Consider the following 13,947-nt stretch of genomic DNA (forward strand, 5'->3'; position numbering starts at 1 on the left):
GTTAATTTGGATATTCTTTCTGTGTCCTCTGGTTAGTTTGGTTAAAGGGTTTATCTATCTTGTTTATTTTCTCAAAGAACAATAACATTTCAAATGTAAATAAAAATATCAATAAAAATAACAAAGTTCTAGTCTAAAAAAGTGTGATAAAAATGGGAATGTTAGGAACTGTACCATTATGAAAATTATACATAATTTTTTAAGTCTTATAAAGTACAGAAAAGGCTAAGTCTGATAGTGAAGCATATCAAATTTCTGTTGTTCTTAAATCCTATGCATGCTAAAGAAATGGCATTTGCCTCTAAATGTCTGTGTATTTGTGCTTTGAATTCTATCCCTCAAAATAGACAAATTCATTTGCTTACTTTCAACTAGCCTCAGAAAATTAAATCTGTAGAGGATTTTTAATCCAGCAACATGACTACCCTTAAGGATCAGATCCAAAGACCTTGTAGGCCTATAGTATCCTGCTGAGATATAAGTATTCCTCTGATGGCAGGAGACAGAGGCAAACAGTTCACTTAGTTCAAGGTCAGTCTAGTGTAAATCAATTTTCTAGTATAGAAAAACTTTAGGTTCAGGTGTGATAGTACACACCTTTAATCCCGGTACTCAGGAATCAGAGGCATGAAGATTTCTGAGTTCTACTTTGTCAGTTGAGTTCAATGCCAGTCTTTTGAAACTTGGTGCAAAGAACGCGGTGGAATGGAGTTGAGTTAATTTGTAAGTTCATGCAGTTCAATGTTGGTCAGTAATTGGCAGTGATAGTTCAAGCAAAGCACACCAGTGAGAAACTAAATAAAGCCATATACAATCAGTGACTTTCAGGAAGAGTTTGGGCCATAGGGTTGAGTTGATCCACCTACGCAGAGGTCAGAATGAACTTGAAAGTGAGACCCTATTTAGTTGTAAGCTTACAAGAATAAAATTATATCAGTTAGATATGTTATTTTTACAGAAAGAAAAAAATCAATGCTTCATTAACATCAGCTTCTTCAAACTTACCTCAGGCCGCTTAGATATGTATAGGAGTGGCCCAACTATGACAGATGGTAACCACATTGGTCCCGTAAGTACAATTAAATAACTTCTCTGATTTATACAGTAGTAGTTAGGAAGATATTCTTCTCTTTTAGAAGATAAACTGTTTATTCTCCAATCATCCAGGAGACTACATTCAATTTTAACTAGCAGTGAAATGTTAGGTAGAATATTGGGGTTCATGTTTATTTCTTCAAGGGCAAAATAAAGAGTCAAAATCAAGTGGATATTCTTGGTTGTTAACCTGCAATCAGAAGAAAAGGATCATTACAGATTATGTTCTTAAAAGAATATTAAATAAAACTAATATTGTTTATATATTTAATGCTTGTTTTCTTGAACTAATACTATGGTGATACAAGCACTGTTATTGTGATGTATTAGAATATAATTTCTCTGTAATTATGTAAGGATTCTAAAAAATATTTTAGTAGATTATTATTCAAGTGAGATTCTGTAATATTCAACTTTTATACAATTTTATTACCATGTCATTTAGCATGGTAGGAAGCATGTCCCCAAAGACAGTGAATCTGCTCATTATTTTGGAACTCTAATACTTATCATATACAAAAATTGCAGGGGTATAAATCTTCTACCTAAACTATGATATTTCTTTTACTCAGAAGCAGGACTGGCCAAGGACAAGATTTATTTATGAGTGCATTAAATAGATAAACATATCTACCTATGTCACTAGCTCTGAAAATTCTTTTGGATTCAGACAAATAGCTTTGTTATTTTCAGTCTTTCTATTATATGTAGATTTTTCCTCTCCCTATTCTAGTTGATATTTTCACTGTCTGGTGTTATGCTATTGATAGTAACAATAACTTTTTCTTATTTATATCTTCCCATCATTCTTTTGATTTATAATGATGCATTTTGCCTTTATTCAATTGTATGAACACCTCAAATTTGGCTGTGATTCTTGCTCCTTTTTTTGACAAATAAAGGTATGTTTCTTCTTTGTCACTCAGCTTTAATCTGTACAGTTTAGTCATTTACATTATAATATGATATACATCATTTGATATAAATTTCTTATTCATGTTCACAGTCATGTCAAAAAGTGTGTATCACTTTATTGCTTTTTTAATGTTCCAGTTTTTCATTTCTCTCATGTCATATTTTTATTGCTATGTAAGAAGGTTATACATTAAAATATAACTGCTTGTTAGATGTATGGCTAATATAAAAATAAAAAGGAAATATATGTGTTTTATAATTTTGTGATTCTCATGTTTGACTAAGAGGATTCTTTAGAGTGTTTTATTTCTTAAACATTTCTGTCTTACTAAGAAATACTTAATCCTGCAATGTTTTCTAGTGCCTTATCATACTATATTGGATTTCATTAATGTTTGTTGTCTTCACAATTATATTTGAACTCTAGAATTTACCCGGTGATATTACTTTTTCTGATGTCAATATCTTAAATTGCATAGATCTTTGTCTCCCATGTACAGTTTTATAATTTGTACTTGTTTTACTTATGCAATCAAACCATCAGTGTCTGTGAACTCATATTATTTATTTCTTTTTTACTTAAAGTTTTGATATCAAATCTTTGAAAATTTAGTGCTTTACATATTCAAACAAACTGCTACATTTCTCTTCCTTTAGATTGAGTTTATCTGGCTTTATTTTGGGCCCTTGATCCACATGAACTTGAGATTTTTGCAAGCTGACAATTATGGGTCTATTTTCTTTTTTCTACATACGTACAGCCAGTTAGACCAGTACCCTTTATTGAAGATTCTTTTTTTCCCATTGTATATTTTTGGCTTCTTTATGAAAGATCAAGTGTATTTAAGTGTCTGGTTTTATATCTGGATCTTCAATTCTCTTCAATTATCCTGTCTGACTCTGTACCAATACTATGCAGCTTTATCACTATTGCTCTGTAGCAGAATTTGAGGCCAAGGATGGTGTTTCCCTTAGCCATTCACTCCTTCTTCCTGGTCCTTTTAGCTGGAACTGACTGCCAACTAGTCTGCTTCCCTAGAAGATACCATATCCTGATGCCTTCCAGAAATTCCCCTGTACTCAGAACATTTGGTAAGAAAATTCCCTAAGTCCCACAGCTGCAGATGGGAGCACAATGGACTAGGGGACCTAGCCTCTCCCAGAATCCTATCCCAATAAATACTACTCCCATTTTCTGTGGTACTTTCTGCTGGGACATGCTGTTAGCTAGTTTTCTCCCTGGAAAAGGCTATATCTTCAGACATACTAGAGGATCTGCTGCACTCAGCATTTGGTAAGAACACCCCCAAACCAAGTGTCAAGTAGCTGCTGGGATCCAGTGGAGTCAGGGAACCACCATCTTCCCCAAGCCAAATACCAATCCCCTACTGACTGGTCCTTTATGCTGGGAGAGAATGCAAGCATGTCTGCTCTCTGGCAGAGGCTATATCCTCAGATATACCAGAAGACCCACTGCACTCAGAACATTTGACATCACATCCTGAGGCATCACAGAAGATCTCTGCACCCAGGTCATCTGACACCATCACTAGAGACATCTCAGGAGATCTACTGCACTTGGACACAACAGCTTGAAGGCATTCCAGTTGTTTCTCTTTACACAGAGCAACTGAGCTATTGACATGACAGTCTGAAGACATTACAGGAACTCTGACATGTAAAGGGAAAGTGAACCAATAGACTGAAAGCCTCCCTGGAGTGTGGTTGCACACAAGGAAACAGAAACCACAGTCTACTGACCCCATCTCCAGAGAAGTGCTTGTCACAGGACAACAGTGTGACTGCTCCTCTGAAGACCTTCCAGTTAGAAGACCCCACAAAGCCAGGGTTGTAGGACTACCAAGAGACCCGAATCAAACCAGGGATAAAAGAGACAGACTCCAGAGAGATTCACCCAGACCAGCAAACATCAGGGATAATCAGATGGTGAGAGAAAAGCATAAGACAAACAGAAACAGAAGCCAATATATGTGGGCTTCATTAGAACCATATTTTCTCACCCCAGCAACCCTGAATACACCAACAGACCTAAAAATCAGGAAACTGACCTAAAGTCCTATCTCATGAAGTTAACAGAATCCTTTAAGGCGAATATAAATAACTCACTAAAAATATAGTAAAACACACACACACACACACACACACACACACACACACACACACACAATCAATAACAGGTAGACGCCCTTAAAGAGGAAAGAAATAAGTAGCTTGAAGAAATACAGAAAAACACAAGAGTTGAAGGAATTGGATAATGCAGTCTAATACCTAAAAGTAGAACTAGAAACAGTAAAGAAAACAGAAATGGAGGCATCGCCAGAAATGGAAAACCTAGAAAATTGGTCAGGTATTACAGATGTAAGTGTTGCCAACAGAATACAAGAGACAGAAAAGAGAATGTCAGGTGTAGATAATACTGTAGAAGAGATTGACCCAACTGTCAAATAAAATTCAAACCATAAAATACTCCTATTGCAAAACATCTAGGAAATTCAGGACACAAAGAAAAAACCATATCTAATAATTGGAATAGAGAACAAGAAAATCAGAGAAGAAAACTTTCCCAAGCTAAAGGAAGAGATGGCCAAAAATGTACAAGAAGACTATAGAACACCAAAAAAATATGACCTGAAAAGAAAATCCTCTGTTCATATAATTATCAAAACACTAAATGTACAGAACAAAGAAATAATATTAAAAGCTGAAATGGAAATGACCAAGTAACATACAAAGGTAGATCTATCAGAATTACACCACACTTCTCAGCAGAGACTATAAAAGGCAGAAGAGCCTGGACAGAGATCATCCTTACCGTAAGAGAACTCTAATGCCTGCCCTGGTTACTAAATCCAGGAAAATTCTCAATACACATAGATAGGGAAAACAAAATATCCCAGGATGAAACCAAATTCAAACAGTATCTATCTACATATCCAGCACTACAAAGGATCTTAGAACAAAAACTCTAACATAAGGAAGTTACCTACAACAAAGATAAGACAAAATATTAAACATCTCACAAGAAATCAAATAGGAGAGAAACAGAAACACATACAGCCTTCTACAGAAACAAAATATAACAGGAATCAACATTCATCTGACTTTAAAATCTGTCAATATTAATGGAATCAACTAACCTATAAAGAGACATAAGTAACAGACTGGATATGCAAACATCTTGCATTTTTCTGCATACAAGAAACATGCTTCAATAATGAAGACAGACACTATGTCAAAGTAAAAAAAAATGGAAAAAGGTCTTCCAAACAAATAGTTCAAAAACAAACAAACAAACAAACAAACAAACAAACAAGCTGGAGTCACCATCCTGATATCTAGTAAAACAGATGTTCAACCAACAGTTAACAAGTGTGATGAGGAAGGACACTTCATATTATTCAAAGGTAAAAGCAATAATAAAAAGTCTGACTTCTGAATATTATGCTCCAAATGCAAGGGCATCCACATTTATAAAAGAAACTTTACTAAAGCTCAAAACACATATTGAACCCTACACAATAATAGTTGAAGCTTTCAATACCCCACTCTCACCACTAGACAGGTCAATGAAACAGAAACTATCTAAACAGATGCATATTCCATAAGGAAATATAAGAAGTCATTAAAAATATTCCACCCAACAAAAGCCCAGGGCAAGATTGCTTTAGTGTTGAATTCTACCAGACTTCCAGAGAAGACCTGATACCAATATTGCTGAAAATATTTCATAAAATAAAAACAGAAGGAACAATAACTAACTTTTTCTATGAAGTCAAAATTTCTCTGATACCTTGACCACACAAGGATGCAACCAAAAAAGAAAAAAAAGAAGAAGAAAGAAAGAAAAGAGAACTTCAGATCAATCTTGCTTATTACACTTGATACAAAAATACCCAATAATATTCTTGCAATCACATACAAACAAAATCATTATTTACCAGAATTAAGTAGGCTTCATTCCAGAGATTCAAGGTTAGATCACTATGTGAAAATCCATTAATGTAATCCATCATATATACAAACTCAAAGAAAAACATCACATGATCATCTCCTTAGATGTAGAAAAGTCATTTGACCAAATACAGCACCATTTCATGATGAAGGAATTGGAGAGATGAGGCATTCAAGGCCCAGACCTAAGAATAATAAAAGCAATTTATGACAAAGCAACAGCCAATATCAAATTAAATGGGGAGATACTTGGAGCAATTCCACTAATGTCATGGACAGGACAAGGATGCCCATAGCTCCATATCTATTCAGTATAGTAGTCAAAGTGCTAGCTAGAACAATAAGACAACAACAACAGCAAAGAAGATCAGGGGATACAAATTGGCAAAGATGAAATAAAGGTATGACCATTTGTACATGATAGGGTAGTATAGATAAGTGACTCTAAAATTTCAACCTGAGAACTTCTCCAACTCAAAAACAACTTCAATTAAATGTCTAGATAAAAAAATTAACTCAAATCATTAGTCTTCTTTTATACAAATGATAAATAAGCTGACAAAAATGTAGGGAAACAACTCTTTTCACAATAGCCATAGATACTATAAAATATCTTGGAGTAACTCTAACCAAGCAAGTGAAAGATCTATATGACAATAACTTCAAGTCTCTCAAGAAAGAAATCCAAGAAGATCTCAGAAAATGGAGAGATCACCTGGGCTCATAGATTGGCAGAATTAGCATAGTAAAAATGGCCATCCTACCAAAGGGAATCTACAGATTCAATACAATCACCTTAAAATCCCAACACATTTATTGAAAGACATGGAAAAATCAATTCTCAAATTCACCTGGAAGGCAAAAATTCCAAAGTATCAAGAACTTGTAATTTTTTGATAGATGGAAGTAGGAGAGATTACTATCAGTGTATATATATATATATTGTATAGTTTGATTTAATGGTCTCAGAATGCATGTAAATTGAATGATAGAATTTCAGTTTGGGAATATCTATATCTTATATGAGTTTTAAATTAGTCATAGTGTGTATCCTCTATTGTGATTGAAGATATTTTTTCTTTTATATTTAAAAGATGTTGTGGAGACACCACCGGAACCTGAAAGAAACAGACCGGATAAACAGTTCTCTGCACCCAAATCCCGTGGGAGGGAGAGCTAAACCTTCAGAGAGGCAGACAAGCCTGGGAAACCAGAAGAGACTGCTCCCTGCACACACATCTCGGACGCCAGAGGAAAAAGCCAAAGACCATCTGGAACCCTGGTGCACTGAAGCTCCCGGAAGGGGCGGCACAGGTCTTCCTGGTTGCTGCCGCTGCAGAGAGCCTGTGGGCAGCACCCCACGAGCGAACTTGAGCCTCAGGACCACAGGTAAGACCAAATTTTCTGCTGCAAGAAAGCTGCCTGGTGAACTCAAGACACAGGCCCACAGGAACAGCTGAAGACCTGTAGAGAGGAAAAACTACACGCCCGAAAGCAGAACACTCTGTCCCCATAACTGACTGAAAGAGAGGAAAACAGGTCTACAGCACTCCTGACACACAGGCTTATAGGACAGTCTAGCCACTGTCAGAAATAGCAGAACAAAGTAACACTAGAGATAATCTGATGGCGAGAGGCAAGCGCAGGAACACAAGCAACAGAAACCAAGACTACATGGCATCATCGGAGCCCAACTCTCCCAACAAAGCAAACACGGAATATCCAAACACACCAGAAAAGCAAGATCTAGTTTCAAAATCATATTTGATCATGATGCTGGAGGACTTCAAGAAAGACATGAAGAACTCCCTTAGAGAACAAGTAGAAGCCTACAGAGAGGAATCGCAAAAATGCCTGAAAGAATCGCAAAAATCCCTGAAAGAATTCCAGGAAAACATAAATAAACAAGTAGAAGCCCATAGAGAGGAGACACAAAAATCCCTGAAAGAATTCCAGGAAAACACAATCAAACAGTTGAAGGAATTAAAAATGGAAATAGAAGCAATTAAGAAAGAACACATGGAAACAACCCTGGATATAGAAAACCAAAAGAAGAGACAAGGAGCTGTAGATACAAGCTTCACCAACAGAATACAAGAGATGGAAGAGAGAATCTCAGGAGCAGAAGATTCCATAGAAATCATTGACTCAACTGTCAAAGATAATGTAAAGCGGAAAAAGCTACTGGTCCAAAACATACAGGAAATCCAGGACTCAATGAGAAGATCAAACCTAAGGATAAGAGGTATAGAAGAGAGTTAAGACTCCCAGCTCAAAGGACCAGTAAATATCTTCAACAAAATCATAGAAGAAAACTTCCCTAACCTAAAAAAAGAGATACCCATAGACATACAAGAAGCCTACAGAACTCCAAATAGATTGGACCAGAAAAAGAAACACCTCCCGTCACATAATTGTCAAAACACCAAACGCACAAAATAAAGAAAGAATATTAAAAGCAGTAAGGGACAAAGGTCAAGTAACATATAAAGGGAGACCTATCAGAATCACACCAGACTTCTCGCCAGAAACTATGAAGGCCAGAAGATCCTGACTGATGTCATACAGACCCTAAGAGAACACAAATGCCAGCCCAGGTTACTGTATCCAGCAAAACTCTCAATTAACACAGATGGAGAAACCAAGATATTCCATGACAAAACCAAATTTACACAATATCTTTCCACAAATCCAGCACTACAAAGGATAATAAATGGTAAAGCCCAACATAAGGAGGCAAGCTATACCCTGGAAGAAGCAAGAAACTAATCGTCTTGGCAACAAAACAAAGAGAATGAAAGCACACAAACATAACCTCACATCCAAATATGAATATAAAGGGAAACAATAATCACTATTCCTTAATATCTCTCAATATCAATGGCCTCAACTCCCCAATAAAAAGACATAGATTAACAAACTGGATACGCAACGAGGACCCTGCGTTCTGCTGCCTACAGGAAACACACCTCAGAGACAAAGACAGACACTACCTCAGCGTGAAAGGCTGGAAAACAACTTTCCAAGCAAATGGTCAGAAGAAGCAAGCTGGAGTAGCCATTCTAATATCAAATAAAATCAATTTCCAACTAAAAGTCATCAAAAAAGATAAGTAAGGACACTTCATATTCATCAAAGGAAAAATCCACCAAGATGAACTCTCAATCCTAAATATCTATGCCCCAAATACAAGGGCACCTACATACGTAAAAGAAACCTTACTAAAGCTCAAAACACACATTGCACCTCACACCATAATAGTGGGAGATTTCAACACCCCACTCTCATCAATGGACAGATCATGGAAACAGAAATTAAACAGTGATGTCGACAGACTAAGAGAAGTCATGAGCCAAATGGACCCAACGGATATTTATAGAACATTCTATCCTAAAGCAAAAGGATATACCTTCTTCTCAGCTCCTCATGGTACTTTCTCCAAAATTGACCATATAGTTGGTCAAAAAACGGGCCTCAACAGGTACAGAAAGATAGAAATAATCCCATGCGTGCTATCGGACCACCACGGCCTAAACTGGTCTTCAATAACAATAAGGGAAGAATGCCCACATATACGTGGAAATTGAACAATGCTCTACTCAATGATAACCTGGTCAAGGAAGAAATAAAGAAAGAAATTAAAAACTTTTTAGAATTTATTGAAAATGAAGATACAACATACTCAAACTTATGGGACACAATGAAAGCTGAGCTAAGAAGAAAACTCATAGCGCTGAGTGCCTGCAGAAAGAAACAGGAAAGAGCATATGTCAGCAGCTTGACCGCACACCTAAAAGCTCTAGAACAAAAAGAAGCAAATACACCCAGAAGGAGTAGAGGGCAGGAAATAATCAAACTCAGAGCTGAAATCAACCAAGTAGAAACAAAAAGGACCATAGAAAGAATCAACAGAACCAAAAGTTGGTTCTTTGAGAAAATCAACAAGATAGATAAACCCTTAGCCAGACTAACGAGAGGACACAGAGAGTGCGTCCAAATTAACAAAATCAGAAATGAAAAGGGAGACATAACTACAGATTCAGAGGAAATTCAAAAAATCATCAGATCTTACTCTAAAAGCCTATATTCAACAAAACTTGAAAATCTAAAGGAAATGGACAATTTCCTAGACAGATACCAGGTTTCGAAGTTAAATCAGGAACAGATAAACCAGTTAAACAACCCCATAACTCCTAAGGAAATAGAAGCAGTCATTAAAGGTCTCCCAACCAAAAAGAGCCCAGGTCCAGACAGGTTTAGTGCAGAATTCTATCAAACCTTCATAGAAGACCTCATACCAATATTATCCAAACTATTCCACAAAATTGAAACACATGGAGCCCTACCGAATTCCTTCTACGAAGCCACAATTACTCTTATACCTAAACCACACAAAGACACAACAAAGAAAGAGAACTTCAGACCAATTTCCCTTATGAATATCGACGCAAAAATACTCAATAAAATTCTGGCAAACCGAATTCAAGAGCACATCAAAACAATCATCCACCATGATAAGTAGGCTTCATCCCAGGCATGCAGGGATGGTTTAATATGCGGAAAAACCATCAACGTGATCCATTATATAAACAAACTGAAAGAACAGAACCACATGATCATTTCATTAGATGCTGAGAAAGCATTTGACAAAATTCAACACCCCTTCATGATAAAAGTCCTGGAAAGAATAGGAATTCAAGGCCCATACCTAAACATAGTAAAAGCCATATACAGCAAACCAGTTGCTAACATTAAACTAAATGGAGAGAAACTTGAAGCAATCCCACTAAAAACAGGGAGTAGACAAGGCTGCCCACTCTCTCCCTACTTATTCAATATAGTTCTTGAAGTTCTACGCAGAGCAATCAGACAACAAAAGGAGATCAAGGGGATACAGATCGGAAAAGAAGAGGTCAAAATATCACTATTTGCAGATGACATGATAGTATATTTAAGTGATCCCAAAAGTTCCACCAGAGAACTACTAAAGCTGATAAACAACTTCAGCAAAGTGGCTGGGTATAAAATTAACTCAAATAAATCAGTTGCCTTCCTCTATACAAAAGAGAAACAAGCCGAGAAAGAAATTAGGGAAACGACACCCTTCATAATAGACCCAAATAATATAAAGTACCTCGGTGTGACTTTAACCAAGCAAGTAAAAGATCTGTACAATAAGAACTTCAAGACACTGAGGAAAGAAATTGAAGAAGACCTCAGAAGATGGAAAGATCTCCCATGCTCATGGATTGGCAGGATTAATATAGTAAAAATGGCCATTTTACCAAAAGCAATCTACAGATTCAATGCAATCCCCATCAAAATACCAATCCAATTCTTCAAAGAGTTAGACAGAACAATTTGCAAATTCATCTGGAATAACAAAAAATCCAGCATAGCTAAAGCTATCCTCAACAATAAAAGGACTTCAGGGGGAATCACTATCCCTGAACTCAAGCAGTATTACACAGCAATAGTGATAAAAACTGCATGGTATTGGTACAGAGACAGACAGATAGACCAATGGAATAGAATTGAAGACCCAGAAATGAACCCACACACCTATGGTCACTTGATTTTTGACAAAGGAGCCAAAACCATCCAATGGAAAAAAGATAGCATTTTCAGCAAATGGTGCTGGTTCAACTGGAGGGCAACATGTAGAAGAATGCAGATCGATCCATGCTCATCACCCTGTACAAAGCTTAAGTCCAAGTGGATCAAGGACCTCCACATCAAACCAGACACACTCAAACTAATAGAAGAAAAACTAGGGAAGCATCTGGAACACATGGGCACTGGAAAAAATTTCCTGAATAAAACACCAATTGCTTATGCTCTAAGATCAAGAATCGACAAATGGGATCTCATAAAACTGCAAAGCTTCTGTAAGGCAAAGGACACTGTGGTTAGGACAAAACGGCAACCAACAGATTGGGAAAAGATCTTTACCAATCCTACAACAGATAGAGGCCTTATATCCAAAATATACAAAGAACTCAAGAAGTTAGACCACAGGGAGACAAATAACCCTATTAAAAAATGGGGTTCAGAGCTAAACAAAGAATTCACAGCTGAGGAATACCGAATGGCTGAGAAACACCTAAAGAAATGTTCAACATCATTAGTCATAAGGGAAATGCAAATCAAAACAACCCTGAGATTTCACCTCACGCCATTGAGAATGGCTAAGATCAAAAACTCAGGTGACAGCAGATGCTGGCGAGGATGTGGAGAAAGAGGAACACTCCTCCATTGTTGGTGGGATTGCAGACTGGTAAAACCATTCTGGAAATCAGTCTGGAGGTTCCTCAGAAAATTGGACATTGAACTGCCTGAGGATCCAGCTATACCTCTCTTGGGCATTTACCCAAAAGATGCCTCAACATATAAAAGAGATCGTGCTCCACTATGTTCATCGCACCCTTATTTATAATAGCCAGAAGCTGGAAAGAACCCAGATGCCCTTCAACAGAGGAATGGATACAGAAAATGTGGTACATCTACACAATGGAATATTACTCAGCTATCAAAAACAACGATTTTATGAAATTCGTAGGCAAATGGTTGGAACTGGAAAATATCATCCTGAGTGAGCTAACCCAATCACAGAAAGACATACATTGTATGCACTCATTGATAAGTGGCTATTAGCCCAATTGCTTGAATTACCCTAGATCCCTAGAACAAATGAAACTCAAGACAGATGATCAAAATGTGAATGCTTCACTCCTTCTTTAAATGAGGAAAAAGAATACCCTTGGCAGGGAAGGGAGAGGCAAAGATTAAAACAGAGACTGAAGGAACACCCATTTAGAGCCTGCCCCACATGTGGCCCATACATATACAGCCACCCAATTAGACAAGATGGATGAAGCAAAGAAGTGCAGACCGACAGGAGCCGGATGTAGATCTCTCCTGAGAGACACAGCCAGAATACAGCAAATACAGAGGCGAATGCCAGCAGCAAACCACTGAACTGAGAATAGGTCCCCTATTGAAGGAATCAGAGAAAGAACTGGAAGAGCTTGAAGGGGCTCGAGACCCCAAAAGTACAACAATGCCAAGCAACCAGAGCTTCCAGGGACTAAGCCACTACCTAAAGACTATACATGGACTGACCCTGGACTCTGACCCCATAGGTAGCAATGAATATCCTAGTAAGAGCACCAGTGGAAGGGGAAGCCCTGGGTCCTGCTAAGACTGAACCCCCAGTGAACTAGTCTATGGGGGGAGGGCGGCAATGGGGGGAGGGTTGGGAGGGGAACACCCATAATGAAGGGGAGGGGGGAGGGGGATGTTTGCCCGGAAACCGGGAAAGGGAATAACACTCGAAATGTATATAAGAAATACTCAAGTTAATAAAAAAAAAAGATGTTGTGAATGCTTTTGATGATTGCTCTCTACCACATAGTACATAGTGTTATCCAGGACAAAATTTTTTATATTCTTTTTCCATGGTACTTACTTTCCTCCTGAAAAAGAAAAACTAGTGTAATTCATTCTGCCAACATTCTTTTGCCATATGGGACCTAAAATTTGGAATTTTTTGTTTCACTATGAACCATGTCCTTCTAGAAAACTGACTCCTAGCACATTTCAATTGCATATATTCATCAATTTTTATTTATTTACAAAGAAAGAGAAGGATATTTGAGTCTACATATTTATGCTATTCATACATACTGTACTTTCAGAGCAGAACAAATTTGTGAAATTTAATAAAGCCTAAAAAACTTAGAGAAATACAGATAATAAAAGAAAATAAGAAATTAGGATTATCACCATTAATATTGAACTATATTTATCCACAAACCTTAGTATTTTCATAAGATCATAAGTAAATGATGACCCCTAAATTTGGGGCTTAAAAATATGAGTGCATGCAAGATTTAAAATACCATGCTGATGCAATATGTTAAAGATATAAGTTCCAGCTAAACAGCATCAGACAGATGGTGCTAG

The 13,947-nt window shown here is 37.0% G+C and overlaps 1 protein-coding gene across 2 annotated transcripts in view; it reads right to left on the reverse strand.

Moving 5' to 3' along the window:
- Vom2r42 (vomeronasal 2 receptor, 42) overlaps positions 1 to 13,947 on the reverse strand; it is a 44,840-nt gene that overhangs the window by 21,658 nt on the left and 9,235 nt on the right. The window contains exon 2 of one of the 2 annotated variants that reach the window (XM_039090204.2): positions 1,006 to 1,285. In XM_039090204.2, coding sequence (XP_038946132.1) covers positions 1,006 to 1,285 — 280 coding nt within the window. The remainder of the gene's footprint in view (positions 1 to 1,005; positions 1,286 to 13,947) is intronic. The other variant, NM_001099511.1, reaches the window with a different exon arrangement.

Source organism: Rattus norvegicus, chromosome 1 (assembly GCF_036323735.1).
Source record: "Rattus norvegicus strain BN/NHsdMcwi chromosome 1, GRCr8, whole genome shotgun sequence".
NCBI lineage: Eukaryota > Metazoa > Chordata > Mammalia > Rodentia > Muridae > Rattus > Rattus norvegicus.